Source organism: Trypanosoma cruzi, genomic scaffold (assembly GCF_000209065.1).
Source record: "Trypanosoma cruzi strain CL Brener 1047053516595 genomic scaffold, whole genome shotgun sequence".
NCBI classification, from domain to species: Eukaryota; Euglenozoa; class Kinetoplastea; order Trypanosomatida; family Trypanosomatidae; genus Trypanosoma; species Trypanosoma cruzi.
In genome coordinates, this window is record NW_001849440.1 from 17697 (window position 1) to 45588 (window position 27892).

Sequence of the window (27892 nt, forward strand, 5' to 3'; positions counted from 1 at the left end):
CAAAAAAAAAAACTTCTTAATCTCGGGCAAAAGAAGAAGAAAAAAGCCTTTATGAATGTGTTCAAGATAACATCCTCTCGTGCTGGCCGGATAGGCGAATGAATGGATATATTGTCTTACCGGTGGGCTTGTGGGTGGCTTTCTGCGTCCTGCGACGCGGGTCATGTCCCCGCACGGAAAGTTAACGGAATGTTCTGAAGGCTGATCCAAGTTAGACTGACCAGCCATCGTGATCTGCACGGTTCCTACACAAATGACACTAATGGGTCTGACGTTGCGGGGAAGAACAACGAAAACGACAACAGCAACAAAAAAAAGGTGTTGTTAAATATACATATTTTTTTTTTTGCTTGCCGCTTGTTTTGGAGTAATGAACCCTTTTTTGTTTTATTTTTGTTTTTTGGGGCGCATCGTGAAGGAGACCGTCGTTATGAATGCAGGAGGGAAAGGGATACCGTGTGTTGGCCCGTATCTGGGGAACTTAGCCTAAGGTCAGGGTGCAGTGGTGGATGGAGCCTCAAACAGCAGCACCGTAGCGCCACGTTTTTCGTGTTCTACATGTTGCTGACACGAAAGGAGAATGAAGGGATGCGGGTAAAAATAAAACGAGAATGAAATATATATATATATATTTTTATTGCTTGAATTTTCTTTTTTTTCTTTTGTATTTGGATCAATTTCTTCTGCATTGCAGTTTGCGTTCCACGTTAACGCGAGTGACATATGATGAATGATATATATATACAGAGAGACAGAGAGACAGAGAGAGAAGGAAGGAAGGAAACTGTGGTATTATGTTGTGCTTGTGGTCACTGCTGATGCCGTTTTTTTTTTTTTTTTTTGTGTGTGTGTGTGTGACTGAAGGGTTCTTTTTAACACCCCTCTTGTGTTGTTTAAATATATACACGTATATTTTTATATATATATACGTATATGTGTGTTTCTGTGTGCCTCTCTGCATGCACTCGGTTAGGTTGATGATGCCTTTCTGGGCTGTTGGTAAAAACTACCTTTCTGGGCAAACGAAACCCCCTCTTTTTTTTTTTACTTTTTTTTTTTTGTTTGAACTGTGGTGTTGCACAGGTCGTATCGATTTTTTCTGAGCACCTCCATTTTACTTTCGTATTCCCGGACCTTCTTTTTTTTTTTCTTTTTTTCTTTTGTACGGCTACTTTTTTTTTTTTTTTTTTTTTTTAAATGTACTGAGGATGGAGTTGGACGTGGCCATGGCGGCCGTTAAAAGGAGTCAAAAACTTAGAAGAGTGACGGAAAAAAAAAATATAAATAAATAAATAAGATTGCTTTAACAACTGAAAATAAAAATAAAATAAAAAATGGGGGGAAGGAGCGAAAAAAAAAAAAAAAGGGAGAGCGCCCTTTTAGATATCACCAGCCGTGAGTACAGGTGTGAAAAGTGTGGTTTTTCTTTGCTTTGGTTCACCTGAGGAGTTGGTTGGGGGGAGGAATGAAGAGGGTGAGGGCTGTCTTTCATGTGGGGGAGCAGGCGATGTATATTTATTTTCTGTTTGTTTGTTTGATGTTGTTGTTGTTGTTTTGTCACGTGAACTGACGGGCAATAAAGAAGAATGCTGGTGGTGGTGGTGGTGGGCGCGGGTGTGGCGTGCAGATGTATTGGAGGGAGGTGCCGCAGGGAGGAGGAACTCAGAAGGGAGAGGGCGTGAGGAGGAGGGCGAAGGGCGACACCGCGCAGAAGGGAGCGGAGTGGAGGGGCGAGGGGGAATTCGAAAAGATCACACACAAAAAAGGGTCATGTGTGGAGTCTGTGGGGTGGTGGTGGGGAAATGAAAAGAGGAACAAACCCACCCGCGCACACCCTTTTGCACACACACACACACACAGAGAGAGAGAGAAAGAGAAGGAAAGGGAGGGAAGAAAGAAAAAAAAATAAAAGAAAAGAAACAAAGAAAAAAGACTTATTATTATTTATTTTATTTATTTATTTATTTATTTTTTTTTTTTTTGCTGAGAAAGCCATGAAATAAAAATAAAAAAAAGTTCTCTCAAATACCCACGCGACCCTTCCCTATTCTTGTGATTTCTTTTTACAGAACGGAGCCGTTGAATACTTTTTTTTTTAGCTGTCGGTGGAAACGTTTGTTTTCGCGTCTTTATTTAGTGTACATGTTAGGTGCGAGCAGAACATCTCTCTTTGAGGCCTCTTTCTTTCCTCCAAACGCTTTTTGTTTGGTACCCTTTCAGATGTTTCTTTTGGAATTTTTTTTTTTTTTTTTTTTTTGTAGTGTTTGTGTTCTTCCAACAGAGGGGAACGGTCTGTAGAGGCTCAGATTAATGGGAGTAGGGTTTTTTTTTTTTTCGTTGCTGCTACCAGAAGAGCAGATCTCTTCAAATCATATGTACATTGCACCTATGGTCCATTATTGATGGATGACTTTACCTCATTTTTTCATTACTTTTATTTATTTTTGTTCTGATTTTTCTTTTGTTTTATTTTTGCTCCTTTTCTGTTTTTTTTTTTGTTGTTGTTGTTCGTCCTAGTGTCTCTCTCTCTGCCCCTGTGTGTGTGTGTGTGTGTGCAGTCCGAAGAAAGGTGGGGATGCTGTCTTGTAGAGCAGCGCTGCCGATGGGCTTCTTTGACGTCGCTTTGACGACTCACGTGCGGCATCTCTCCGTGCGCACGGAGGACTTCTTCAGTAAGGAGGCAATCAGCCATGCGAGGCGGGTCAGTTGGGCACCGCACACCACAGAGAAGAAACAGGGCGCATTTGCCAAGCTGGCACGCTCTAATTTCTCTGATCCACTGCCAGCCGGGTTTACACAGGAGCCGTACTACGAGGAAGAAATTGAGGCACACCGCCTTCATCACAGGCCGGATGTGTACATTTACAAGTACAACGTTTCTCCTACCCACATGTCTCTTCGCGAGTAAAAGCCAATCGAAACCCGGTGGTTCCTGTTTTGCAAATATGAAGCTGTGCCTTGGCGACTGTGTGGTTGTTTCTGCAGAAAACACAGAAACAAACATGAAGGGAGGAAAAGGAAGTGAAACATACTTGTGAGTAGATTTGGAAATATATATATGTATATACTTGTCGTTTTTTCAAATTACAGTCTTTTTATCAAATATGATTTTCGGACCACTCGCACTGCTGGCCGTTTTTGTTGTTGTTGCTTTTCTTTTTTGCTCTGCCTTTGTGCGATGTCATCCCGCTCCTCTGCGAGTGCGGAAGGGATCCTGATAAAAAAAAGAAGAAAAGGATATTTCTCATTTGTGCCTATATGCGTTTTCGGCGAGTTCTGGCTCCATTGGCCGCCTCGCCACATCGGTGGAAGACGCAGCGATCACCGCGGGGCGAGGAGACGATGGGTGAGGGCGGGGCCATTGAGCCTGACACATCGGAGGCTTGGGTAAGAAATTACGTAGCGCGGGCTGTCCGTGAGGGCCGACAAACAAAAGAGTCGGCAGAATACTTTGAAAGTATCATGAACGACCAAGTGGAGTTCCGTCAGTACATCCAGGAGGCGCGTCGTCTTTTGAACAATCAAGACCCACGCACGCTTACCAAATACCAGCGGGGACACTTTGCAGAGCGATTATCAAGGCAGATGAGCGGGGTTGCGGCGGAGCGACTGATGCGGGCTCACGCGGAGGAGTCAAATGCACGGCGCCACACTCAAGATGGCACGCCCACGGGTGAGAATTATTGGTTTGAGGCTGGAAACACGCTGGCCTCACCATCCGTTCCAGGGTTTGTGAAGGATGAGGTGATGCGGGAGATGCGTGAGGACCGAAAGAAAACGAGTGCAGCTTTTGAAGAATCAGAGGAGCTGCAGGCGATGGCGGACAAGGACGAGGCATTCGCAGAACACCTGCGGCGACAACGCCAGCACCTGTTCCGCTCTAACGACGATGTGAATTGAAAAAGAAGTAAGGAGTTGGTCCCAGGATACCATGAAGGAGCAAGAAATCTAATTATTAACAATAAAAGAGGCTGAAGAGTGGTGGTAGGCGCCGTCTGCTTTTTATTTATTTTTTTCTCTTTTTTTTTTTTTTTGTTGTTGTTTTGTCTCCTACGAGGGGTAAAGGAGATCTGCACCAGGAAGGGGCGAATCGCGTAAGGAGATTGCAAAAAGAGAAATGAATGTAAGTAGAAGGGAAAAAAGAGTAGAGTCGTTGTATTTAAATGGCTTCTAGGATGTTGTTGCATTGGCGCTATTTGCTTGATATTCGTTCTCTGACTGTGGTGGTCCTTTTTTTCATGCACTCATTTGCCGTGTATGAATGCGCCATGAAGGGGCATCGAGAAAACAGAGAGGACTCGCGTAGAACGGGGAATTCATTGACGGACACAGACGATGACGTACTCATTGTGGGGCCCATTTACTCTATTCGGGTTCACTTTCTTCGCCATTGGCCAACAGGCGGAGAAACTCGGGATTGTGAGGCTGTGGCACGTGCTGTGTCGCCAGCGGACGTGTTAATTTTGGCCTTTCCTGAAGGCATTTCCTTGAACCAAACGGAGGTAGTCAAGCATTTTGTTTTGCTGCAACGCTGGCCATGGATCACGCCGTGGAGCCCGTCACCCGGCATTGGGTTTAATAGTACGCATTCACTACCGGAACGAATTTTATCTTTTGCTGAGAGGGAAAGGAGCCCCGTCCCGGTCATATTTCGTCTCCGTGAAATTTCAGCATTTCTGGGCGCGAAATTGACCGCGCCGTTGGTGTACTCTCGCTCAGGCGCTGACTCCATCGCCGCTTGTTTTCTTCTTGAGAAAGAACCTTCACACATTCCTATTCCCTCTGATGGAACTCCGCAAGAAGAAATAATGGCTGACAAAAACACCTCACACATTCTTGCGATGGCGGCCAACTGGAGTCGCGCACACAACGCCAGCTTCTCACTTTTTATTTCTCCGTGTCGCACGAACCAAGTGCATGTATGGGACAAACGCCATTTTCACTTTATGGAAAATACCACCCTATGGTGGGTGTGCGCTGCGTCCGATACATTCATTGAGCTAAATGTTGCAGCAAAGTTGGTCACTGCTATTTCTGAGGTGTAGCCACTGTGGGGGAGACGCGAAGGAGTAGGCAAAGGGCGCATCGTGACAATGGTATCCGTATGCTTCTTGTTTTCATTTTATTTTTCTTCTTAAGAAACCTTTTTTTTTTTTTTTTTTTTTGAGCGTTAGAGCCTTCTTTGCATACATGGATACAATGATGCATAGGAATTACTCGTGAGGAAGACTTTTTCTTTGTTTTTTTTATTTAATTGTTTGTTTGCCCTGGTGATTTGTTTTTTCCTTTGTTTAAAGGGCACGTCACTTCAAACTCTTAAGGTTTATTTTTTTGATCTCTCTTTAAATTGCTTTTCTTTTCTTTTATCTTTTTTATTCACTTTTTTTTTTTTTTTTTTTTTTTTTTTATGCATGTGTGCATGTTGAGTGAGAGGTACGCTTGCGGAGTAATTCAACGGAAATGATTTATCTACTCATAAACTGGACAAACATTCTTTGGGTCGGCACCCTCGCCGCGGCACTGGTAGGGTTAAAGAATTACAATGAGATGACGGAGAGTGAGCACGAAAAGTTGGTGAAGGCTCTGGACAAAGTCCGAGGCGTTGCTCCCATTCCAATCGTCATCGTTAGTGTATGGCTGATGCTGCGCTGCCTGTATGCGCTGGGTGCCATTTTGTTATTGGAATTAATTCTCGTGGTTAGTGTGGTTTGCTATTCCTTCCGGAAGGAGTCTCGGAGAGCCGTTATGCAGACGCATCAATTGCACTGGCTGTTGCAAAACACGGAGAATTTGAAGTCCATTTTGGGCCAAGATTTACCGGAGTGGTTGAAGTACCCAAATGTGAATCGGGTGCAGTGGATCAATACACTGATCAGCGGTATGTGGAGCTGCATTGCTTCCGCGACCGAGACATCCATTCGTCAGTTTGTGGGGCCACTAATAGAGGCGAATAAACCCTCCTTCATATATGAAATAGCTCTCAAAGAATGTTTTATGGGAACGAATCCTGTTGTTGTTCACGGAATTCAGCACTTTCCGAGCGAGGACAATACCTCCGTGATGGATTTGACGCTTTCGTGGGACAGCGACATGGATGTGAACCTACATATAAAAATGCCAGGACCCGATATGCATATTCATGTACGACGTTTTGAAATGAATATGCAAGTTCGTTTTATACTCTCGCCTCATATTCCACAATGGCCCTGTTTTGGGGCAATTTCTTTTTCCATTATGAAGATATGGGTCTTGAATTTTGATATTGTAGCGGCGGGGATATCACTTGATGTCGTGCCTGCTGTGGGAGAATTTATTGATCAATTTATTCGAAAAACACTTATTGGAATGCTACAACACCCCAAGAGGATCACCATCCCAATGGTACGGGGGTACACCGTAACGGCAAGTCGTGAAGATAGCGCTCTTGGTTCTCTTCGCGTCCGTTTGCTGCGGATAGAGGAATGGCATCAGCGCTATGTATCCAACCGGGAAAAAACTCCATTTTACGTGAAATTAATAATGATTGGCAATGATGAAGAAAAGAAGAAGCGTCTTAAAAGTGCAATTTATAAAGGACTGAGTAGTGAATTGGATGATGTATTCAGCTTTGTTTTATATGACACGAATGGCACATTGCGATTTTGGTTGTATTTTGACGTCCCTGGTACAGATCCGTGTGTTGGGGAGTGTGAAGTTCCTGTTCAAATACTTATGGATAGTAAACAAACGGAGCATTCGTGCCTTCTGGTTAAGTCATCTGTTACGAATTTGGAACCGCGTGCAAAACTAATTATTTTGTCTGAGTTTTTATCTTATACTGGCAGAAGCAGGACGGAATCTACCGCAGCTCCCTCCCACGCGCCGTCACGCTCAGTCTCGGAGGCTTTTATGAGGAAACAAGAAATATGCGAACGCCCCTTGGATCCCCCAAGTGTGCGGTCTACAGCCAATGGAAGCATGCATATGTCAGGATCTGGGAGTGGCACCCTCTTTGTTACCGTGGATCGCTGCACCGGCCTCAAAAACTTGGAGTATGTTGGTGTGTCGGACCCTTATGTACAGTTACGACTGCGGAAGCAAACTAGAGTATCGCCTTACGTGAAATCCAACCTCGATCCCAAGTTTAATTTTGAGGCGGAGCTGGAGGTGTACGATATCCAAACCGATGTGTTGCATATAAAAGTTGTGGACAAGAATGATTTAGGCAAAGATCGTGCGATGGGCACTGTCAATATCATTTTGAATTGCGTTGCAAGGAGCCCGGGGGATCGGATTTCTGGCGAATGGAACCTTGACCCGCAAGGCAAAATCTTTTTGACGATGAGCCTTCTGCGTCATTGAGCTTCTTTGCGTGCCTTTTTTTTATTTTTATTTTTATTTTTTTATTTTTTTTTTCTGTGTGTGCATGGGTATTTTTCCTTGTTTCGTCTTTATGCCTTTTGGCGTAAGCGACGAGCCGGGAATTGGGGGAGGGTAGTGAATGCATGAGGGCCGTGCGGAGACGGGGGTGGCCCTGTGAATGAGAGAGACGGGAAAGATTCTTCTCAGAGAAGAAAAGGAAACGATGACAAAAAGATTCAAAAGGAAAAATAAAAAAGGTGTTTTTCGCTGCTTTTTTTTTTTTTTCTTTTTTTTTTTTCTTTTTTTTTTTTTTTTTGCTGGCCAGCTTTTTTGTTTGTTTGTTTGTTTGCGAGGCATTAAACGATGGTTGAAATATTTCACCAATTTTGCCTCTCTTTTTTTCTTTTGTGTTGCTGTTGTTTTGGGTATGTTTGTAATTTTTTACGTCCGTTTCTTTGATGTGCGCAGCTGTTCTTTGTTTGATGCCTTCTTTCAGGGCAGCACACACGCACACACACGCACAGTGTTCAGCATTAACCCTAAGGGGAGGGCAAATGCAGGAACACACACGCATGTATTATACATATGGGGTGCCTCTATAAATTCACGGCAGCTCTTTAATCATTTGCAAAAGCACACTATTTACCTGTACTAAATTGGTGACTGAATGTTTCGAGGAATTGTACTTCATTTAAATTTATATATTTTTTCCCCCTTTTCCACTTACCGCCTTCTTCATGTGCTCTACCCCCCTTTTTTTCTCTCTCTTCCTCTCTGTGTTTGTGCGTGTGTATTTCACATGTTCTGTTTCCGTTGTGCTAGCCGTTTGGCATCTTTCCCTGCAAAATTCGCATTATTCTTCCTTTCTCTGTTTTTTTCTCCCTTGTGCTGCAGGCTGCTCGTGTAACATTTTCTGCGAAAGCGATGGGGAAAAATCCGCCGAAATGGCTGCCAGGGGAGCGGGTGAAGGAGACAATTCTCCTGCAGCGTAAGTCTGTGGAGCAGCTACGGGCGGATCGTGTCCTGCGGCGCGACAAGTTGCAGGAGCGTCGTGACCGCCACAAGGCAAAGTTGGATGCCAAGCGGAAGAGGAAGCTCGAAACGAAGAAGTTCATCTCCGCGCAGACGATTTTGAAGCACGCACAGCGAAAAGAGCGGCAGGGAAACATCTTCCGCAAAATTGGGGAGAAGGTGCGAGGCAGGCGGCAGCGCATGGCTCCTGGCGAGTACAAAAAGAGTCTCGACGACAGCCGTGTAGTGCTGATTGTGCGGGCACGTGGCAAACAAATCCCCTCGGAGGTATCCGCCGCATTTCGGCACCTGGGGCTTTTGAAGTTGTACGCCGCACGGCTGCTTTGCCTGAACCCACGCACGGACCCTCTTGTGAAACAACTTGCCCCGTTCTGCATCATTGGTCACCCCGAGCCGGTACAATTGGAGGAACTGCTTCGCACGCGTGGAAGTTTGTGGAACGAAGAGACGCAGACAAAGCGATTTATCAGCGGCAATCTTATGCTGGAGCAGGCCCTGGGTCAGTACAACATACTCTGCATCGAAGACCTTTGCGATGCGATTGTGAAGAAGACGGAACACGTGCAAGCAGCCCTGCGACACATAGCGCCATTTGACTTCCACCCACCGCGCCAACTCTTTTTGGAGCGACACCGTTCGGTCCACCAGAAGTTGGAGATGGTTAACCAGGAGTCGTTTGCTGCCTATATGGCACAGCAGCTGAAAGGCGTCGCCAAGCGTGAGAAGAAGCTATCAGCATCTAACAAGCGAAAAGCAGCTAAAAAATCATCTACGTCCTCCTAAGTACAGAAATGGGCAGATACGTTCTATAGCTGGTGTCTGCCTGTGTGTATGAATGAAACAAGCCGAGAATGCAAAGTGAAGAGGAAAAAAATAATGTTGTAGCACGAGGAGAGCAGCGGGAGGAAGTCCAACAGGCGTTTAATAGTGCGTGGCGTGGGAAATAGCCCGCTCTTTCCCCAAACCTCCGTTCGCTCGCCCTCGTAATCTTCTTTTATTTTTGTCCCCTTTCTGATCTGAACACTGAATTCCGTAGCACAACACGTGCACGCAATCAATTTTTTTTTTTTTTCTATTGTTTTCTCTCTTTTTTTTTTTTTTTTTTTTCTTTTTCTTTTTTTTTGCGCTGCACAATTGTTGGGAAGGAACTGAAAAATAACAACAGGAAACGGCCGGGAAAAGGGATCGCCTCCTCTGCATTTGCGGGCGCAAGGGCTTCACCATTTACTGTTGGTCCATTTATTATTATTATTATTTTTTTTTTTTTTGGTGCGTGTCGAGGGGCTTGTTGCCCAGTGACAAAGAAGAAAACAAACGGGAATTAATAAGCCGGTAGGGAAGAGAAGCTAAAAAAAAAGAAAAAAGAAAAAAAGGCTAAGAGAAGAAGAGAAAAGATATAAACCCCCACAGACAAAAAAAAAAAAAAAAAAGGGAATTACAGGCAATATATACAACGGAGGCGCAGGTGAATCCTTTTTTCCCTTTGTTCTTCTTTTGACGCGGAGAGATAGAGGGAAGGACAGAAACGATCTTCAAAAGCACATTTTAATTGATTAAAAAAAAAAAAAAAACAGGGGAATTAATCAAAATCAAAAAACAAAAAGAGTCATAAAGATGTCGCAGGTCCCTCAACAGCGGTTTGGTTGTTACATTGGTAATATTGACCGCAGTGTGACGTTGGAGGTGCTTCGCCAGGTTTTCTCGCAGTGCGGTGTTATCATTGATTGCTCCCTCAATGGAAGAGATGAGGATCCGTACCGTTACGGCTTCATCGACTTTGCTTCTGAGGATGACCGTGCACGTGCGATGAAGTACAATGGATTTACGCTGGCAGGAAGGAAGATTAAGGTGGGGGTTAGTAAAGGCAACGTCGGGCGACCAGAGGGGTTCAACAACACAAGTAGCGGCAACAATAACAACACGCATAGTGGAGGCAACACAAATACCAACAACAACAACCAACAGCCGCAGCAGATGCAACAGCCACAACAGCCACAAATTCCGCCGGTTTCTTTGGCAGCCAGCTTTCTTCCCACTGTAATGCATCAGCAACAACAGAGCGCGCAGCTTCTCATGCAGCTGATTCAGCAGGGCGCTATAGACGTGAATAACTTAACCCCCGAGCAGCAGCAAATACTTATGGCGAGTCTTCTTCCCCAAGCAGCACCACCAGCACCAGGAATACCCGCGATTCCACCAATGGCACCTATGGGATATCCGCCAATGCATCAGGCGTGGGGTGCCCCTCGTGCCGGCGCGGGTGGTGGCGCTGCTGGTATTGGAGGTGTTGGTGTTGGTGTTGTCGGTGGCGGTGGTGGTGGTGGCATGTACGCTGGTGGGGCGCCAATAAACCGAGGAATACCTTACAGTCGTGGTCCAGCAAACCCCATGCCATCCGAGGAGACGGTGAAGCTGCGGGAGGTGCAACGAAAGCAGTTTCTGGATGTGGTGCGGCGTGATGCGGAGAAATATGAGAAGAAGTTGCAGGAAAGGAGCGTGAAGGAGGGGAGGGTGGGGTCTGTTTCCGGCAGTGATGATAGTTCTGAAGATGAAGATGCCGAAAAAAGCCGCCGTACACAAGACAAGAGGAATGAGGATGAGAAAGAGGGCGAAAGGAATACAAGGACGACAAACCGCGATGACAGCAGTAGACACAATCACCACCAAAACAACAACAACGATAAGAACAACAACAGCGATGAACATACGACAGAGGTCGAGAAGAACAATGATACTGATAATAACAGTAATAATGATAATAACGATGACAATAAAGCCGATGATAAAAAGGAACCGGAATGTGAAGAGGGGACGGAGGAGCATAAAGGGTTGGAAGAAGTGAGGGAGGCTGAGTCACAGGAGGGAAAAGACGATCGTGAAGAAATTTAGAAAAAGCTACGAGGGTGCACAATTAAGGCAAAAAAACCGAGAAGAAGAGACACACGCAAAAAAAAGCGACATAGAAAGTGGGTGCTGCGTGCGTGGCTGGAGAGAGTAGCGGAAGACTCTGGCGAAGTGCGAAGAAAGGCTGTTGGGTGGGATGAATTGGGAGGAATGAAATGGAGCACCTGAGAAGAATCAGCAAGATGAAGCAATCAAAAAAAAAAAAAAAAAAACTGAACCTAACTCCCAACTTTCCTCCTCCCAAATACACATACAAACACATAAATACACGCACACAGGCTTTTAAAAAAGGGTGAAGGAGAGAATATTGTCAACACGAGGTGGTTTGTTTTACTGTTTGTACGCTCTGCCGGAGATCAGATCATATATATATATATGCTTTGCGCCAAGAGTGGGTTCATGGATCTTGAAGCGCTGTGTTATTTACGTTTTACCTTTTTTTTTTTTTTTTTTTTTTTTTACTTTGATTTTGCGGACTACTTTGGTCATTGTCCTTTTTGCGTGCATTATATTTACCATCCATGTACGTTTACTTTGCCTTGTTGTTTGAACTTAAATCGGTGGTGTTCACGTTATTTCCATTCTCTTGCTTGATGTCTGACATAAGTTGATAGCGGCCAACGAGAAAACAAAGCTACAAGAAGAAAAAGCAGATAAGGTAACTCATTTTTTTTTTTTTTTTTTTTTTTTTTAATAAAGACCTCAGCACAAGCCGAGTTAAGGGGATGGCACGGGTGGGAGAAGGAGATCCTCGGTGGATAGTGGATGATCGAAAGGATGGACACAATGTCAATGCGTGGCACTGGGAGGAACGTGATCTTTCAGGCGAGTGCCATGAGGAGCTCAAGCGACGTCTAAAAAATTTTACGCTTTTGAAGGAAGACAACATTGAGTTACGCGTTGAAGAATTGAGTGATATCAGCGGTGATGTAACAGTGGCTCAACGAAAGGGAAAGATGATGTGCTATTTTGAGCTCAAGCTAACTTTGAAATGGTCTGCTGGGGGCGATGTTTCCGGGAAACTTACGGTGCCGGAGGTGGATCACGATAACTTCCGCGATGAATACGACATTACTGTCAGTGTTACTGAGAACGACGCGGCGTCGCAAAAGGCAGACGCATTAATGCGGTCCAAAGGACGAGCTGCCGTACGGAATGTCATTACGAATTACTTCAACGGGCTCTTTGAGACGTACCAGATTGGCAAAAACCTCAAGAATGCCTCTTCCTTACCTCCACCAGCCACAAAAAAGGAGACAACCCCTGTTGGTGGTAATGTGAAGAGTGGTGCCACGGCGACAGATTCCAAAGACACGGAAGCGACAAGCTTTTCGTGGAAGATGCGCTGGAGAATTCCTGTTGAAGAGCTTTTTACGGTTCTCATGAATGAAGAGCGCGCATCGGTGTACACGCGGGCTCAGGCGAAGATTGATCCCCGATCTGGTGGAACGTTTGAGTTTCTTGGAGGGGTTATCAGCGGCTTTTTTGTTGAGGTGGTGCCGAATGCTATGATTAAGATGCAGTGGAGGCTCCGTAGCTGGCCAAGCGGTGTACACAGCTCCGTGGTGATGGCACTGAAGAAGGAGGAACCCGGTGTGGTGACACTTGAATTTGCACAGGTTGGTATACCTGAGGGTGAGTTGCAGGTTGTACAGGAAGGATGGAGGGCAAATTTCTTTGATGCCATTAAGATGGTGTTTGGTTATTCCATGGAGTATATTTGATGAAGTTGGCCATTCCATCTTTAAACTCTTTTTTTTTTTCCTTTTTATATCTGTTGTTTTGTCTGTGTGTGTGCGCTTTATTATTACTATTATTCTTATTATTAATATTATTATTATTATTATTATTATTATTGGCGTCTACTACTGAGAGTTAATTATTCTGTGTTCCCTACATCCACCACTGCTTCCACTTTTCTCCTTGACTTTTATTGTATGGTGTCTCTCTCTCTCCCTCTTTCTCCTTTGTTGCCACCGCGCCTCCTTGCTCAGTGGAAATTCCACGGATTTTATTTTTAAAATATTCTTTTCTAATTTTTTTTTTTTTTTTTTTTTTTTTTGTGTGTGTGTGGCCTCGTGCGGTGGTCTCGCGTTGCAAGACCATACTCTTGGCGAGCAACACCGACAGCAAAGCACGACCACAAATTCTTAACCTCCGGCAATAACACTGAGGAACATCTATAAAAATATTCTTATTACAAATGGCAGAATTATTGACACCGAAAATTGTTATTATTGGCGCGGGACCAACCGGCCTGGGGGCAGCGGTTCGTCTCACAGAGCTCGGCTACAAGAACTGGCATCTGTACGAGTGTAACGACACCCCAGGTGGCTTGTCGCGCAGCTTTTTGGACGAAAATGGGTTTACGTGGGACTTGGGGGGACATGTTATATTTTCGCATTATCAATACTTTGATGATGTGATGGATTGGGCAGTGCAGGGTTGGAACGTGCTGCAGCGAGAATCGTGGGTTTGGGTGCGGGGGCGGTGGGTGCCATACCCGTTTCAAAATAATATTCATCGTTTGCCGGAACAGGATAGAAAACGCTGCCTTGATGAGTTGGTTAGGTCACATGCGAGAACATACACAGAACCACCAAATAACTTTGAAGAATCTTTTACAAGGCAGTTCGGGGAAGGGATTGCAGATATTTTTATGAGGCCGTACAATTTTAAGGTGTGGGCTGTACCGCCTTGTCTCATGAGTACGGAGTGGGTTGAGGAACGCGTTGCCCCTGTTGATTTGGAACGTATCCGCCGGAATATTCAAGAGAACCGTGACGATTTGGGATGGGGACCCAATGCGACGTTTCGTTTTCCTCAACGCGGAGGCACTGGAATTATCTACCAAGCTATTAAAGAAAAGCTTCCGTCGGAAAAATTGACGTTCAACTCAGGGTTTCAAGCGATAGCAATTGATGCAGATGCTAAGACGATTACTTTTTCAAATGGGGAGGTCGTGAGTTATGATTACCTTATTTCTACCGTGCCCTTTGACAACCTTTTGCGCATGACTAAAGGTACCGGCTTCAAAGGCTATGACGAGTGGCCGGCTATTGCAGACAAAATGGTTTATAGCTCAACAAATGTCATTGGTATTGGTGTGAAAGGTACTCCACCGCCACATCTGAAAACGGCTTGCTGGCTTTATTTTCCCGAGGATACATCGCCGTTTTACCGTGCGACGGTTTTTTCCAACTATTCGAAGTATAACGTCCCAGAAGGTCATTGGAGCCTAATGCTTGAAGTGAGCGAGAGTAAATACAAGCCTGTAAACCACAGTACTCTCATAGAAGATTGTATTGTTGGCTGCTTGGCATCCAATTTACTCCTTCCCGAGGATTTGCTTGTGAGCAAATGGCACTATCGAATCGAGAAAGGGTATCCCACACCATTTATTGGAAGAAATAATCTACTTGAAAAGGCGCAACCGGAGCTGATGTCTCGTTGTATTTACTCCCGTGGACGCTTTGGGGCCTGGCGTTACGAGGTTGGCAACCAAGACCATTCTTTCATGCAGGGAGTTGAGGCCATCGATCACGTGCTTGGTCTTGCTACGGAAGAGACGACAGTCGCGAACCCAGGAAGAGTAAATGGTACTCGTGCTACCACTCACTTCGGACTACTGCAGAAGGATATGTAAGGATCACTTTTTGGCAAGTTGCTGCAAGTTGGCTGGGATGTTTTTGCTTGCTAATCCTATGTCCTTTTTTTAGGAGCTTGTGAAGAGAATGATCGCGGGAAAGCTGGCTAACTTGATGTCTATTTCCTGATAAAACGAATGCTCTTCTTTATGATACCCTTCCTATCTTATGAATTCTGGAAGGAACGACACTTTGGGGAACCGATAGCGGTAAGAAGAATGTTTTTCTTGTATTTTATCATCCCACTCACCCTCTTTTGATTCCCACCTCGCGACGGTTTATTCTGGCCGGAGATCCCCGATGTCTGCCAATTCCTAAGGAATAAATGTCTCCAATTTGAATAGATCACAACATGTCACGGCAGTGGCCTTCCGAATGTGTATAATTGGAGAACATATCGAGGACGTGGCGAGGCCACTGGCTCTCTATTGCTTTTCTTTTTTCCGTCCTATTTTGTTTATAGAGGTAAGTTTAGGATTGGGCCGGCAGCCCAGGCGGTTATCTTTTTTTAATGCTTTTTGGGTCCCTTTGCTGCTGTTGACTTTATACGCGTTTTAATGGGGCACCCGAATGAAAGGCGAGGCCGAGGAAGTCATGGAATACAAATGGGATTTTTGGATGTGAGCGCGCTCCTGTGACCTTGCGATCGTTTGTATTTTGTTCAAGCAACCATTTGCACACACCGACGAAGAGCATACACCCTTCTAGCAAAAAATGATTAATTTTTTGCTGGGCTTTTTTGGGGTGTTCCTTTGATTTTCGCTTCCTCCTTGATGTGAAGGGGGCGCCCTCCCCGCCGGCCGCGGGCTCTAGTGCTTCGCCTGCCGTTCCTCGTGTGCGAGTGCGCTGGCATGTGACTTACTGTTATTGTCGCTGCGGAAACGCATAGGAAGAGACGCGCAGGAATATATTGTTGGAGGCCCGCGGCTCCGCTATTCCCCTGCTGGCGTCGGTGCTGCGTGTGGCTGCTGCCTCCTTTTGTCCCTGGCAATGCTGTGACGCCAGTGTCCGGCACCCTGCGCTGTCGGGGAGGCCAGGAGCCAGCAATATTTCCTTCGTGGGGTTGCCGTTGGCGCAGGGCCGTCCGCATCATGTTACTGCTGAGTGGGGGTGTGGAAGTGAAACCCGGTCCCTGTATGCGGGGGGTGCGGTGGAACGCCGCCGGCCTCCCTCTGGCGAAGCGCCTGGCGCGGAGCATGAAGTTCGATGACGAGAAAGTGTTTTTTGCGTGTTGAGTGGGAAGAAGACGCCCCCGCCCTGAAGCCACTAGTTCCAGCCCGCCGGGGTTCCAGCACCACGGGACCGCTCGCACCTGTGGAGGCGGCGGTGTGTTCATTCTCGACCGTGAAGGGTTGCAGGCGGAAGCAGGACCGGCTCTTGTCGCCGGCGTCGGGCTGGCGCGAGCGACCATCCACCCGGAGGCGGGAATGAAGCTGACGGTTTCTCCGGAGCATCTCCCTCCCGCTCCCCAAGGTGTGTGGCGGCCGAGGATTTGGACAGACCGCTCTGCGCGGGCGGACCACAACTAATGAGCGCAGGCGTGAACGCACACAGAGAGGTTTGGGACCGCAAAATTCCATCAGACTCCCGTGGCGATGCCGTTGTGCGGCCACGCCCTAGGAACACATTGCGGGGCGCCAACGCCGGACAGCGCCCACTGCATGATTCTTCTTGATTTTCTGGATCGGGGACGAAGACACACCCGCAGCGGTACCGAATCCTGACCGGGCATCATTGGCACGGAAGATGGCGGATTGGAACAGGCACGGAAGATGGCGGATTGGAAAAAGCACGGCGAGATAGCCAGCACGGGCAGCGTAGGGAAGAACACTGTATCAGGAACACGGAAAGCCACGAAGGCAACAGTCCCGGCATGGGATCACCAGCCGTCCCCATTCTGGACCCCAGGGCTGGCGGAATTGGACCGCGCTACCGCCGCAGTGTCTCACGCATAGCGCGGTCAGCGGCTGGAACTCCGACGCGGAGACGTGCTGCGCGAAGCATCTAAAACCGCCGGCGCGAGCTCCACACCACACCCGAGGCCACGGGCGGCAGGCAGCACGCCGTGTGTACGCCTCGCCCCCGGGCACGCCAGCAATGAGATCAGACGGCACCGCGCTCAGCAAACACCAGAAGGTCGGCCAACTCATCAAGCTGTGGGCGGCGGAAGCAACGCGGCACCCAAAGCACCGCCCTCCGCCACCGACCCTGACGAATGCGAGGGGCCTCGCGCCAAATAACTATGGCATAGCACGACCGCGCCCCACAGCCGTTGCCCTTGGGACCGGCGCCTGGCCGCGACGGAATGCATGGAGAGGCCTGGCGCCATCTAGGCCGTGTGGCGAAGCGTGCCTTCCCCGGCTGTTCGATAGACGTCCAAATGCAGGAACCGTCTCGCGGATCTGGCAGCGGGGGGTTATCATACCATCCTCAACCCGGGGAAAACGGCATTCGACCGCGACTCCGCCGACCCGTCACGCTGGCCAGCTGCCTCGGCCAGCTCATGTAACGCATCCCTGCCGCACGCATCCAAGATGCCATCGAGTCCCCGTCGACTCCGCAGCCATCTGGCTGCAGGCCCGGCGATTTCGCCCTCGACCGATTGCTGCACCTCAGGGCGGCCACGCATCGCAACACCCCAAAGCACCGCACGGCGGCTGTCTTTGTGGACCGCGCCAAGGCTTTCAACACGGCAGACTATGACAAAATCATCTTGCAAACGCGGCGACTGTCGGTTCGCAATCACACCGCGCACTGGTCAGCAGCGTTCCTCAATAATGGAAGTGCTGTGCTTGGGGCCGGCAAACCCACACCCTCCCCAAGACCTCCGCAGGAGGAGCGCCGCGAGGGACAGTGCTAGGCCCCGCCACGTTCATCATCGTCGTGAAGCCCCTTAGCGGCCGTCTTTCGAACGCGTCCCCAAATCCTCCACGGATTCCTTGCTGACGCCTGCGCCCTCATCACACAGCAAAGCGACAGGGGTATGATCGGCCCGTCCTTGCATGAACGCCCGAGCGTCGTGGCAGAGTAGACCAGAGAACGCTTCATGAAAGCAAACACCGGGAAGACGAAGCGAGGCCTCCTTCTCACCGGCGGCGCGGCCCTGCTCCACCTCAAATACGACGGCGCCCCGGTCGCCATGGAGCGCATGCCGGTCCTTCTGGGTGTCAATTCCTGGAATTCCCGTGGAATGAGCGCACACGCGGGCAAACTCCGTGAGGAATCGAAACGGCGCCTGCCCCGACTGACAGCGATTTGGTCCCTTGCGCGGGGAAATCAGAGACACTTTGGGAGCGTTCCGCCTCGCGCTGGCGTGGGGTGGAGGCCGCGCACGGCACCGGGACGGCCCCTCGACGCCCCGCTTTGCGCTGGATTCCGCACATTAAAAGGCGAGCGGAATAGTCGCGCGAACCCCGAAGAGCGGCGGAACGGGGGACGCCGTGTTGGTAGCGCAGCTGCGGCCCCTCCTCGATACAGTGCTGGCGCGCGGCTTCCGGTATGTGTCCCGATGCGAGACACGTGGTGGCGCCTTGCGGCCTGGCGTCCCCATCGTCAGCCACCCGCAGCGCGCCGCCTGAAACCCACACGGCTCCATCATGGACCAGCGCTTCGGAAAGAAGCTTGCTGCCCGCCCGCAGCGCCGAGGAGCGCGCAGGTGCAGCTTTTCTTCGGGCCACCGCGGCGTTCCAAGAATGAGGCTTGTGATGCGAAAGCCCGGAAGGCATCCGAACTGACACGGCCCACAGACACATGTATCGCCGGCGTCGTCGCAACGGTCAAACGTATAATTTGCGCCAGACCGCTCAATTCAGAAGCTTGTCGCACCGCCGTAACCGGCCGGGAACCCACGCGCACGGATTCCGCCCTCGCTCGCGGGGAAGAGGCCGCGCTGGCCCGCCTTTGCGCCGGGGTCCCGCACAAGCACGGATGGCCGCCACGACCACCGCAGCCCGTCACCCCGGGCAAATGCCGTTGCTGCGGCCCGGACGCCCACAGCAGGCACGCAAAGAACCTCGCACGGAAACTTCTCCCGCTGGGCTCTGCCCCGCCACGATCCGGCGCCCGGAAAGCGGCCCGGTGTGCGGAAGGCGTCGCAGCCGCCGCGCTGGTGTCCTGGCGCGAATGGTTAACGCCCGTGGCGTTACGCGGTTCCAGACGCTGTGGAAAGCCAACCTCCTCTGGCAAGCCGAAAACTCCAGGAACCCCATTTAAACCGCCTCCAGCCACTTTGGCGGGGACGAGAGCGAGAGACGGCACAACGATCGCGCCTCCGCCATGGGCTGCACAGCCCAGGCCGAAGCCATTCCCTGCATTCTCCGCTCGGCGCCGTGCGAACAGGAAAGCGGACTCGGTTTTCATCGTCACCACTTCCGCAATCAGGGCTGTCCCCCGACAAGTGGGAAGCGTCCCCGTGAATATGGCGATCTGGCTGTGCCCACCCCGTTCCAATGCATTTCCTGTGGACCCAAGGACCAAACGAAAGCGGGACTACCACCCCAAATGAGAGCCCACGAACGTCCCAAAGCAGAGCCGCAGCAGGCGCCAAAGATCGCAGCACTCCTTCAGCGCCCTTCCTGCGACAAACAGGCGGGGAACACCGGGGGATTGGCCACACACACGCACGGCAAAAGCATCTCGACAGCAAGAAAGGCACGACGCCAAAAATGGAGATAAAATGCCCATGCGCTGCAAAGCTGGAAGCTCGGCGGGAAGAAGACCAAACTCACACAGAGAATTCGCCTCCGCGTCGGAGAGTGCCGCCAAGGCAAAGCGCACCGTGTGCCCAAAAAGGCGCGCACGCATCCATTCATTACCGTCACACCGTCGCCGATTCCACGATGGCAGAGTGTCAGGCCGCCGAGAAGACACAACCCACCCGGCGACGACGCCCCGATGCGATCACCACCGGTGGAATTTTGCCGTCCAACATGCGGTTTTCAGTGTTAAAGCCATGACGGGTTGGCCCGCCGCCGCGCGGCATGCCCCACAGGCGGCGACAGGAAATTGTGGAAGCCGGCCAGTGTGAACTGCGCAAAGAGATAAGTCTGCATCCACTTCGCTGCTTGGATCTGCGATCGATTAAAAAAAAAACATGGAGTGTACGCCGGAGAAGTGAGGAAGACGTGCTTCACGGAAAATTTGGTGCGGTTTCCCCTCGAAGTGGAGAGACCCTGCCCCCAGCAGCGCCCTACGCGGCGAGAAGACACGAAGAGGTCCTCGCAGCTGTGGCTTTAACGTCGATGCCTCTGACACGTATATCCTTTTGTTTTATTATTTATAGATCACTTGTTTTAATGATTTAATGATTTATAACTTTGGTATTTTCTTTGTTGATACTTGGCTGTGACGGATTATCGCGCCGCCGCGCCAGCCCGGGCCGACACGTGACGGGTGTGTGTGTATTTGTGTGCGCCATCCATACTGTTTTTGGGATACGCTTTTGGTGATTGCAGGCCTTTCTTCTCTCTGCCTTGAGTGACGGCGACCGGCGTGACTGGAGGGGCATCCGCATGTTTCTACTTTTTTTTTTGCTTGATTTTTTTTTTTTTTTTTTTTCTAAGAACAAAAAATATAACACCTAGTAAAATAATAATAATAATAATAATAGCAAAAGGGTGTTCTTTGCCTTGCTTTGGTAGACGTACCAAACGCTGAAGCAAATTTCTCAATGCCGGCTCTTTCTTGGTGCGGCAGAAAGTGGCGCACGTCGACAGACGATTTTACCTTTTCCGGTTTCTTCTACTTCGTTTTTTTCTTAGCGAATGCGACACTTGCTCTTAGTCGTTTTCGTTTTGGTGAAGATGCACTTGTGCCTGGGTGTCCGGATGCCTCTCGTACATTTCAGTGGGTTTTTTTAGCGCTGGGTGTAACGGATCTGGTTGGCGCGGTGGCGTTTCTTGTGACCGCGTGGCTAAGCCTTCAGGGGGCTCCATTTCAGGTGTCTAAGCGGCGCTACGTCTCCTTTTTGCTCTTTCTGACGTCCTTTACCATACTGGTAATGCTGGCACTCTCAGCCGTTGTGACAAAGTACGCAGTATATGACAAGGAGGGTCGACATTGCACATCTCCCACACGTCATTTCTTGTATGTCGTTATTGTTTTTAATTTTCTTCTTCCCGTTGTTTACATTATTACGTTTGCGTTTGTATTTGACCCTGAAGGGCGTCACGTATGGAGGGACTCCGTTGAATATGAGTCTCTATGGTACAAGCGTTGCCGTTTACTTTGTTGTTGCTGTCTATATACGAATCGAAACAAAGATGCCTTTGAGGAAATTTCGAAAACGGTTGCTGGTTTGTTTTGCGGCTACGATTTAGTGCCAAGTGATGTCGCTGCAGGTCTGCTTCTTGTGCATAAAAGGCAGAAGCGTGAAAGTCGCCTTAGAGGAATACATGTGCGATACCCATCTGCTGAAGATGAAAGAAATGAACGCATTTCTTTACAAGCGCGAAGATTTTCCCTATTGACCCCTCAACAACGGAATTATCTCGCTGATATTCGAATTTATAGTGTTTTTTACTTGTCGGCATATGGTTGGCCTTTGTATCAGTATATGCATTGTTGTACGGGGTTGATTAGGCTTTGTTGTTTTGATCCATTGATGTGTTGTCGAGAGCATCCAGGTTCCCATAGAGGAACCAAATGCTACTGTGATTTGACCGCACTACTTGCGATCACACGTATCCACGAGGAGGATGTCATTCTTACAAGGTGGGGGAATAGTCCTTTCCGCCCTGTGTTTTTTGTTGTCATTGACCAATCTACAGATGCAGTTGTTGTGACCATCCGAGGAACCATGTCTTTTGCGGACTGCATCACGGATATGGTGGTAAACCCTGTTTTACTAGAGGTGCCAGATGCAGAGCGAGAGGCCAACACAACTCCTGCAGATTACTATGTTCATGGAGGAATGCAGCGAGGCGCCTTATACGTGTTGCAGGAGTTACGTGAATCTGGTGTACTTGACCGTATTCTCCACGAAGATTTCAAGAAACTCAATGTTGTTGTGCTGGGTCATTCCCTTGGCGCGGGGGTTGCTTCTATTTTAAGTATAATGCTTTGGTCTACAGAACCAACTCTGCGCGGTCGATTGCGGTGTATTGCGTATGCCCCACCTGGCGGGTTATTGTCACCTGCATTGGTTGCGTACAGCGAACGCTTCATTGTGGGTTGTCTTGTTGGAAACGACATCGTTCCACGCTTGGCCACTCATACGCTCGCTGATCTTAGGGAATCTATATTGGATGAACTCATGAATACCTCAAGATCCAAGTTTTCTCTTTTCATGAACTGTTTAAGTTCGGATAGAGAGATAGAATCACTGTCATCATCTGTAAGTTTTTCTTCAGAGAGGTTTAATCTTCGTGCCAAGTTTCGCAACAGTCCTTGTACGCCACTTATGGAATCGAAAAAGTTATATCCACCTGCTACACTTGTACACTACTGTAAGGCGGTAGTAAGAGAACCTCAATATTGCTGCTGTTCTGGTAATCGATCTTGTTCTTGTCGTCATGAGGAAGTGTTTGTGCCTGTATTTGCGTCTCCAAAAGATATGCAATATGTAGTGTGTTCCGCCTCAATGCTTAAGGATCATCTTCCAGATCGTCTCTTTGATGTCATTGAAAAAGCAGACGCAAGACTAAATAATGGCGAGCTTGATCGTTTTTTTTCGGAGACAGAAGATGTGGGAGGGAACTGGGGCGACTACGGGGGAATAGCCTGCGAATAATACATCAAATGCTGTCTGACGTGCTCATAAAGAAGAAAAGCTTTTGTTGTTGTTGTTGTACTTGTTGATTTGCTCCCCCCCCATTTATCTATTCTCTATTGAGTCCTAGCATGGGCTTTGTGGTTTTTATTACCAACCTCTCTTTTTCCTTTTTCCCACATTTTAGCACTCTGGCAGAGCATGCGACGAAAATTTGTTCTATCCGGTACCTTCAGGGCACATCCCATTTTTTTTGTATACTTCATTGTTTTTTTTTTTTTTTTTTTTTTTTTGCTGTTACTTCCTTGTCTTTGCTGGTTGCTGGAAATGAAGTCTGTGATTCTGTCTGTCTCCTAACTACCCAAACCTTTTTTTTTTGCTATTTTTTCTTTTCTACTTTTATTGCCGGTAAGTGCGTGCGTTTTTGTTTCTCTGTGTGTGTTTGTGTACGTGTGTGTGTGTTTTTGTGTTGCGAATAAGTGCAAAATCTTGGGGTATCTATGACAGCTGCGGAAGAGGCAGATAGACTTAAGAATAAAGGGAATGAAGCCTTCCAGGAGGGAAAGTGGCATCATGCCATTGAACTGTACACAGAGGCCCTGGCGCTTCACAAGACGCCGGTCATCTTGTGCAACCGGGCCTTTGCATATCTCAAAACGGAACTTGCTGGTGCTGCACTCACCGATGCGGATGAGGCGCTGCGACTGGATCCGGGATATGTGAAGGCGTACTACCGCAAGGCATCAGCGCATCTATATCTTGGGAAGCACAAGGAGGCACTGAAGGATTTTAAAACAGTGGTGCAGCTGATACCTGGCGACAAGGATGCACGTAAGAAGCTGGATTTTTGTGAGAAAGAAGTTCGTCGTATACGCTTTGAGAATGCCATTGACACCCCTGATGCAGAGCCTGTGTCAAAAACGATCAAATTAGGCAGTGTGCACTCTGACTACGATGGTCCTCGTATTGAGGGTGACACTATCACCGTGGAGTTTGTGGATGCCATGAAGGAACGTTTCCGGGTTGAAAAACTTATTGATCGTCGGGATGTAGTTTACATTTTGTTGGAGGTGCTGAAATTGTTTAAAAGCTATCCGAACTTTGTGTCGATTAACGTACCGACAGGTGAGGATATTACCGTATGTGGTGATACACACGGACAATACTACGACCTCCTCAATATATTTAAGCTGAATGGATGCCCATCTCGAACGAATCGCTATCTTTTCAATGGGGATTTTGTGGACCGTGGATCATATTCCTTTGAAAATGTCATGACACTTCTTGCCTACAAGTTGCTTTATCCGGAGCACATGTTTCTTTCTCGCGGTAACCATGAATGTTTGGCAATGAATCGTGTATACGGCTTTGAGGGTGAGGTGACGCAGAAATACAGCAAAGAAGTTTTTCATCTGTTCTCGGAGGTCTTTAATGCTCTACCTACCGGCCACGTGATAAACAACGAAGTCTTTGTTGTGCACGGCGGGCTGTACTCTCGAGATGACGTGACGCTTGATGAACTTCAAAAGCCAAACCGTTTCCGTGAAATTCCAGAGAATGGTCTCATCTGCGAAAGTCTCTGGGCCGATCCGCAGCCAATGCCCGGTCGTACACCGAGCAAACGTGGAGTTGACTGCCCATCATTTGGTCCCGATGTTACGGAGAAGTTCTTGAAGAACAACAACCTGAAGTTAGTGGTACGCTCGCATGAGGTGAGGGAAGAGGGATATGAAGTTGAACACGGTGGAAAGTGCATCACAGTTTTCAGTGCGCCAAACTACTGCGATCAGATGGGGAACAAAGGTGCCTTCATCCGTTTCACTGGTGGAGTTATGAAGCCGAAATTCACAGTTTTTGCTCACGTGACTCATCCAGGCAAGCCGCCAATGCACTACGCCATGGGAATAGGTCTATTATAAATATCTTTCCATCCATTCATTTATCCGTATTATTGTTATTATATATATATATATATAATAAAAGGGTAGGATACGCTTATTAATATTCCTTTTTTATTACTAGATCTCTGCACTTTTGTGGAATGTAACCCACTTTGGCGTCTTTGTTTTTACATTTCCTTGCAAAGGTCTGTGTACGTTTTTTCTTTGTTAATTTCCCTCGGTGGAGGTTTGTAGAAGAAGCTGCCTCTCCGTTGTTTCATTATCCCGTACTATTGTGTTCCTTTTTTTTTTTTTTTTTTGCTTTGGGTGTATGTGTGTTTTCAAATGGAGCCCCTCCCCATTTTTTGTTGCTGCAGTTGCTGTTTTTTTGCTCCTTTTGACAAGGACGGATGAGGCGGCGGAGAGGGAGGGGAAAGGGGAGGGGGGGGGGGAAGCGCTGCTCTTTCTGAGCGGCGATGTTGAGTGAGAAATGAAAACCGCACCTGCACGAAAGGAGGGTTTGAAACTGCCCGAAAGGCCTGCAGTGCGAAGTACGTGAGGAGTAAAGGGGGAAAAAAGAAAAATAGAATTTATGATGAAGATGATGATGGCGGTGGCGGCAGTGTTCATGGCGAAATTGCTGCGTTTTTCGCCTCAGGCACCGTCACAATTGCCAATACCAGCGTTGTGAAATGTTGCTCTTGTTTTTTGTTTTTTTTTTCTTCTTTTTCTTCTTTTCCATTTGTGTTTGTTGTGTTTCAAAGTGCGGGCGAAGGCGGATGGATCGACAAGAGAAACGGAAATTCATATTAAAAGCAACAGAAATATTCACAAAGAAACACGACGAGCACCCGCTATAATGTGCGAGGCGGCGTCTCATTTGGTGCGGCGAGGGGTGGTGTGCCGTAAGAACAGAACCAATAAATGAAAGCTTTAATTCCCACTGTGCAGCTCAAAAGGTCTTCAAATGCATACATGCTTGTGTGTGTTTTTATTCTGCCTTTCTTGTTCTTTTTTTTTTTTTTTTTTTTTTTTTTCTTACTGCTTTGACTCTCCGTGTCCATGCATGCAGCCTTGTGCCTTGTGGCTTCAGGGGACGAGGGGACAAAAATTACAAGATAAACAACATTTATAGCGAAAGATCACACGAAGAGAATAAAGAAAAATGGGCCTACGTTTCCAGAGAGGGACGCTACTTCTTCTTGGGATATTCTTTTTCGTCATGACACTTGACTCGGTAGGGGTCTTTGCTTCCAATTCAAAACCCTCAGAAAAGAGGACGGGGAAACCCGTTGTGTCACGTCAGCAAATGAATGAAAATATTTATCAGGTTGCGCATCATGCATTGTACGTTTTGGTGTACCTTTCTCTTTCTGCCGTATTTGCTGGATTGACCATAGGTATCATGTGCATGGATACTTTGACCATTGACATTATAGCAACTAGTGGTCCCGAGCCTGACCGAACGTACGCCTCTCAGATTTTGCCCCTGCGACGCCAGGGACATCAGACATTATGCACATTGATTTTGTCCAACATGTTGTTAAACGTCCTCGTGGTACAGGAAACGGCCGTGCTCATGGATTATGTTCATGAACTGGAGGGTTTTGGCTCTATAGGATGGGCTGTAAAAGAGAATAATGACGTCACATCTTTTGTCCTGAGTACTGTGCTTATTTTTATTTTTACAGAGATTATTCCCACTTCTATATGTAAATCGAAGCACTCGCTTAGGATTGCCGCGGCCGGATGTGTGCTTGTCCGCATTGCAATGGTTTTGATGTATCCAGTTGCCATTTCCCTTGGATGGTTACTTGATCGCTTTGTGGCTCATGATGCAGGACAGATTTACGACCGCAATGAACTGCGTAAACTTATGATCCTTCATTGTGAGGCACATGGTGACCGCAGCGGCCTTGTCAAGTCGGAGGTGAAGCTTTTGATGGCCGCAATGGAATTCCAGGAGAGGAGGGTACGTGATATTATGACCCCTGTTGATCAGACGACTGTTGTTAGGGCGGAAGAAGTCATCACAGCGGAGGTGATTGAACGCCTGTGGAACTGTGGGCGTTCCCGTATTCCTGTGGAGCAGACACCCCAAAAATATATTGGTGTTCTTCTTGTGAAGGATTTGCTAACATTACCCATGCCTATTGGCGATCGGCCCCCTATAACGATTGGGGAGTTAGTTAAGGCTAAATCTCGAGTTTTTGCGACTGTGGACGCAAACACATTACTACCGACACTTCTTCGATTGTTTCAACAGGTTCAAACGCAAATGTTTCTTGTTTCACGTGAGAAGGGAATTGCTGGAGAAAGTGAGGAAACCGCTCCGCCTTACATACTCCTTCGCACGCCCAATCACCTTGAAGCGGGAAAGAAAATTGTGGGCATTGTTACCCTGGAAGATGTCACAGAGGCATTGATCAAGGAAGAAATATATGATGAATATGACCGCTATGAATTCCCCTCAGATAATCATTTGGATTGCCTCACACATTGTGTACATATTCACAATAAGGAGATACCTATGCCCTTTCCGGAGCCGGCACAGGTGCCTAGGGCAAATTTCTATTCCTATTATGTTCACAACACGGAAAATATCCCTCTTACTGAGGCACAGGTATGGTCTGTCGCCTATTATTTGACGCGAGCCGTGAATGCCTTCTTCTTGTGGCACCCGGGGTACGTCAAAATGCTTTTGGACGAGTGTGGGGATCAGCAACTCATTCCGCCTCAAGTGGGTTTTGGAGATGAAGTGGCCGCGGAAAACACGGGGAGCAGTTCTCAGCGTTATCCGGCGTTAAATTCACCGACCAAATCTGAAAACTTTGACACCGTCCCAACTGTACCAATTATTTCGACAAGCGGAGAAGGGCAAGAATTTTTCTCTCCCACTTTTTTATCCGTGGTGCCGGACGAGTGTTTCGTACTATACCGTGATGGTGTGCAGACTACAGTTTTCACACTTGTGCTTGGTGGCACGGTGCAGGCATTTGTGGGCTCCAGTAAGTTTCCGCTTAAGCGACGCTCCTTTCAATGGTTTGCCGAGGAGGCATTAACTTTGGAGAACTACGTTCCCGATTTTGACGCTTTTGTTTTGTCTCCAACGCGAGTTTACCGTATCCCAAAAGACGTGTATGCACGTTACCTTCGCTACAATGAAATCTACACACACACGTACGATAAAATTGTCATGATGGGCAAAAAAACGACGGATATGACTCAACATGCGTCATCGCATGCATTATCAACTCAGCGAGAGGAAGTCTTTGAAAAGCGCCAGGCCAAGGGCGATGACAGGGAAGGATTATTGAAAACTCAAAAGGAAAGTGGTTTGTATGGTACCTTTGATGAAGGTGGGAAGTGAGTCGTGTTTA

At 47.8% G+C, this 27892-nt stretch overlaps 11 protein-coding genes across 11 annotated transcripts, besides 50 other annotated features; all 11 read left to right on the forward strand.

The window, feature by feature from the left end:
* Window positions 1–11: part of a sequence feature (A-rich) that runs on past the window's edge.
* Window positions 1–3470: part of a sequence feature (heterozygous, Esmeraldo-like haplotype) that runs on past the window's edge.
* Window positions 615–639: a sequence feature (AT_rich).
* Window positions 895–941: a microsatellite.
* Window positions 1136–1195: a sequence feature (T-rich).
* Window positions 1270–1365: a sequence feature (A-rich).
* Window positions 1859–1931: a sequence feature (GA-rich).
* Window positions 1941–1979: a microsatellite.
* Window positions 2236–2257: a microsatellite.
* Window positions 2438–2506: a sequence feature (T-rich).
* Window positions 2536–2555: a microsatellite.
* Tc00.1047053507993.89 (hypothetical protein, conserved) lies at window positions 2576–2908 on the forward strand (the record flags this gene model as incomplete). The annotated part of the gene is made up of 1 exon (XM_815535.1): window positions 2576–2908. One exon carries the CDS (start codon window positions 2576–2578, stop codon window positions 2906–2908), a length of 333 nt encoding a protein of 110 aa, XP_820628.1.
* Tc00.1047053507993.100 (hypothetical protein, conserved) lies at window positions 3259–3900 on the forward strand (the record flags this gene model as incomplete). The annotated part of the gene is made up of 1 exon (XM_815510.1): window positions 3259–3900. One exon carries the CDS (start codon window positions 3259–3261, stop codon window positions 3898–3900), a length of 642 nt encoding a protein of 213 aa, XP_820603.1.
* Window positions 3471–3605: a sequence feature (areas merged during assembly that could not be assigned to a particular haplotype. This can correspond to areas where the two haplotypes were merged or to regions with more than two copies in the genome that were merged during assembly.).
* Window positions 3606–4091: a sequence feature (haploid, non-Esmeraldo-like haplotype).
* Window positions 4000–4034: a microsatellite.
* Window positions 4092–14178: a sequence feature (heterozygous, Esmeraldo-like haplotype).
* Tc00.1047053507993.110 (hypothetical protein, conserved) lies at window positions 4164–5045 on the forward strand (the record flags this gene model as incomplete). The annotated part of the gene is made up of 1 exon (XM_815511.1): window positions 4164–5045. The coding sequence occupies one exon, from the start codon at window positions 4164–4166 to the stop codon at window positions 5043–5045; it is 882 nt and encodes a 293-aa protein (XP_820604.1).
* Window positions 5145–5165: a microsatellite.
* Window positions 5352–5407: a microsatellite.
* Tc00.1047053507993.120 (calcium-dependent lipid binding protein, putative) lies at window positions 5461–7341 on the forward strand (the record flags this gene model as incomplete). Its single annotated transcript, XM_815512.1, has 1 exon — window positions 5461–7341. One exon carries the CDS (start codon window positions 5461–5463, stop codon window positions 7339–7341), a length of 1881 nt encoding a protein of 626 aa, XP_820605.1.
* Window positions 7357–7395: a microsatellite.
* Window positions 7613–7657: a microsatellite.
* Window positions 7671–7690: a microsatellite.
* Window positions 8031–8051: a sequence feature (AT_rich).
* Tc00.1047053507993.130 (60S ribosomal protein L7, putative) lies at window positions 8266–9156 on the forward strand (the record flags this gene model as incomplete). Its single annotated transcript, XM_815513.1, has 1 exon — window positions 8266–9156. One exon carries the CDS (start codon window positions 8266–8268, stop codon window positions 9154–9156), a length of 891 nt encoding a protein of 296 aa, XP_820606.1.
* Window positions 9432–9496: a microsatellite.
* Window positions 9611–9641: a sequence feature (AT_rich).
* Window positions 9722–9768: a sequence feature (A-rich).
* Window positions 9916–9944: a sequence feature (AT_rich).
* Tc00.1047053507993.140 (RNA-binding protein, putative) lies at window positions 9988–11262 on the forward strand (the record flags this gene model as incomplete). The annotated part of the gene is made up of 1 exon (XM_815514.1): window positions 9988–11262. One exon carries the CDS (start codon window positions 9988–9990, stop codon window positions 11260–11262), a length of 1275 nt encoding a protein of 424 aa, XP_820607.1.
* Window positions 10263–10371: a microsatellite.
* Window positions 10633–10697: a microsatellite.
* Window positions 10993–11147: a microsatellite.
* Window positions 11713–11737: a microsatellite.
* Window positions 11944–11969: a microsatellite.
* Tc00.1047053507993.150 (hypothetical protein, conserved) lies at window positions 12003–13001 on the forward strand (the record flags this gene model as incomplete). Its single annotated transcript, XM_815515.1, has 1 exon — window positions 12003–13001. The coding sequence occupies one exon, from the start codon at window positions 12003–12005 to the stop codon at window positions 12999–13001; it is 999 nt and encodes a 332-aa protein (XP_820608.1).
* Window positions 13079–13134: a microsatellite.
* Window positions 13314–13339: a microsatellite.
* Window positions 13481–14923, forward strand: Tc00.1047053507993.160 (hypothetical protein, conserved; the record flags this gene model as incomplete). Its single annotated transcript, XM_815516.1, has 1 exon — window positions 13481–14923. The coding sequence occupies one exon, from the start codon at window positions 13481–13483 to the stop codon at window positions 14921–14923; it is 1443 nt and encodes a 480-aa protein (XP_820609.1).
* Window positions 14179–14391: a sequence feature (areas merged during assembly that could not be assigned to a particular haplotype. This can correspond to areas where the two haplotypes were merged or to regions with more than two copies in the genome that were merged during assembly.).
* Window positions 14392–15390: a sequence feature (areas merged during assembly that could not be assigned to a particular haplotype. This can correspond to areas where the two haplotypes were merged or to regions with more than two copies in the genome that were merged during assembly.).
* Window positions 14995–15253: a mobile genetic element.
* Window positions 15391–15930: a sequence feature (haploid, Esmeraldo-like haplotype).
* Window positions 15705–15732: a sequence feature (GC_rich).
* Window positions 15931–16109: a sequence feature (haploid, non-Esmeraldo-like haplotype).
* Window positions 16110–16661: a sequence feature (areas not merged during assembly with more than two copies in the genome that could not be assigned to a particular haplotype).
* Window positions 16662–16892: a sequence feature (areas merged during assembly that could not be assigned to a particular haplotype. This can correspond to areas where the two haplotypes were merged or to regions with more than two copies in the genome that were merged during assembly.).
* Window positions 16893–17581: a sequence feature (areas not merged during assembly with more than two copies in the genome that could not be assigned to a particular haplotype).
* Window positions 17582–27892: part of a sequence feature (heterozygous, Esmeraldo-like haplotype) that runs on past the window's edge.
* Window positions 20445–20480: a microsatellite.
* Window positions 20510–20531: a microsatellite.
* On the forward strand, window positions 20593–22653 carry Tc00.1047053507993.180 (hypothetical protein, conserved; the record flags this gene model as incomplete). The annotated part of the gene is made up of 1 exon (XM_815517.1): window positions 20593–22653. The coding sequence occupies one exon, from the start codon at window positions 20593–20595 to the stop codon at window positions 22651–22653; it is 2061 nt and encodes a 686-aa protein (XP_820610.1).
* Window positions 22901–22925: a microsatellite.
* Window positions 23066–23102: a microsatellite.
* Window positions 23133–24551, forward strand: Tc00.1047053507993.190 (serine/threonine protein phosphatase type 5, putative; the record flags this gene model as incomplete). Its single annotated transcript, XM_815518.1, has 1 exon — window positions 23133–24551. One exon carries the CDS (start codon window positions 23133–23135, stop codon window positions 24549–24551), a length of 1419 nt encoding a protein of 472 aa, XP_820611.1.
* Window positions 24579–24614: a sequence feature (AT_rich).
* Window positions 24933–24965: a microsatellite.
* Window positions 25217–25250: a microsatellite.
* Window positions 25514–25552: a microsatellite.
* Window positions 25678–27882, forward strand: Tc00.1047053507993.200 (hypothetical protein, conserved; the record flags this gene model as incomplete). The annotated part of the gene is made up of 1 exon (XM_815519.1): window positions 25678–27882. The coding sequence occupies one exon, from the start codon at window positions 25678–25680 to the stop codon at window positions 27880–27882; it is 2205 nt and encodes a 734-aa protein (XP_820612.1).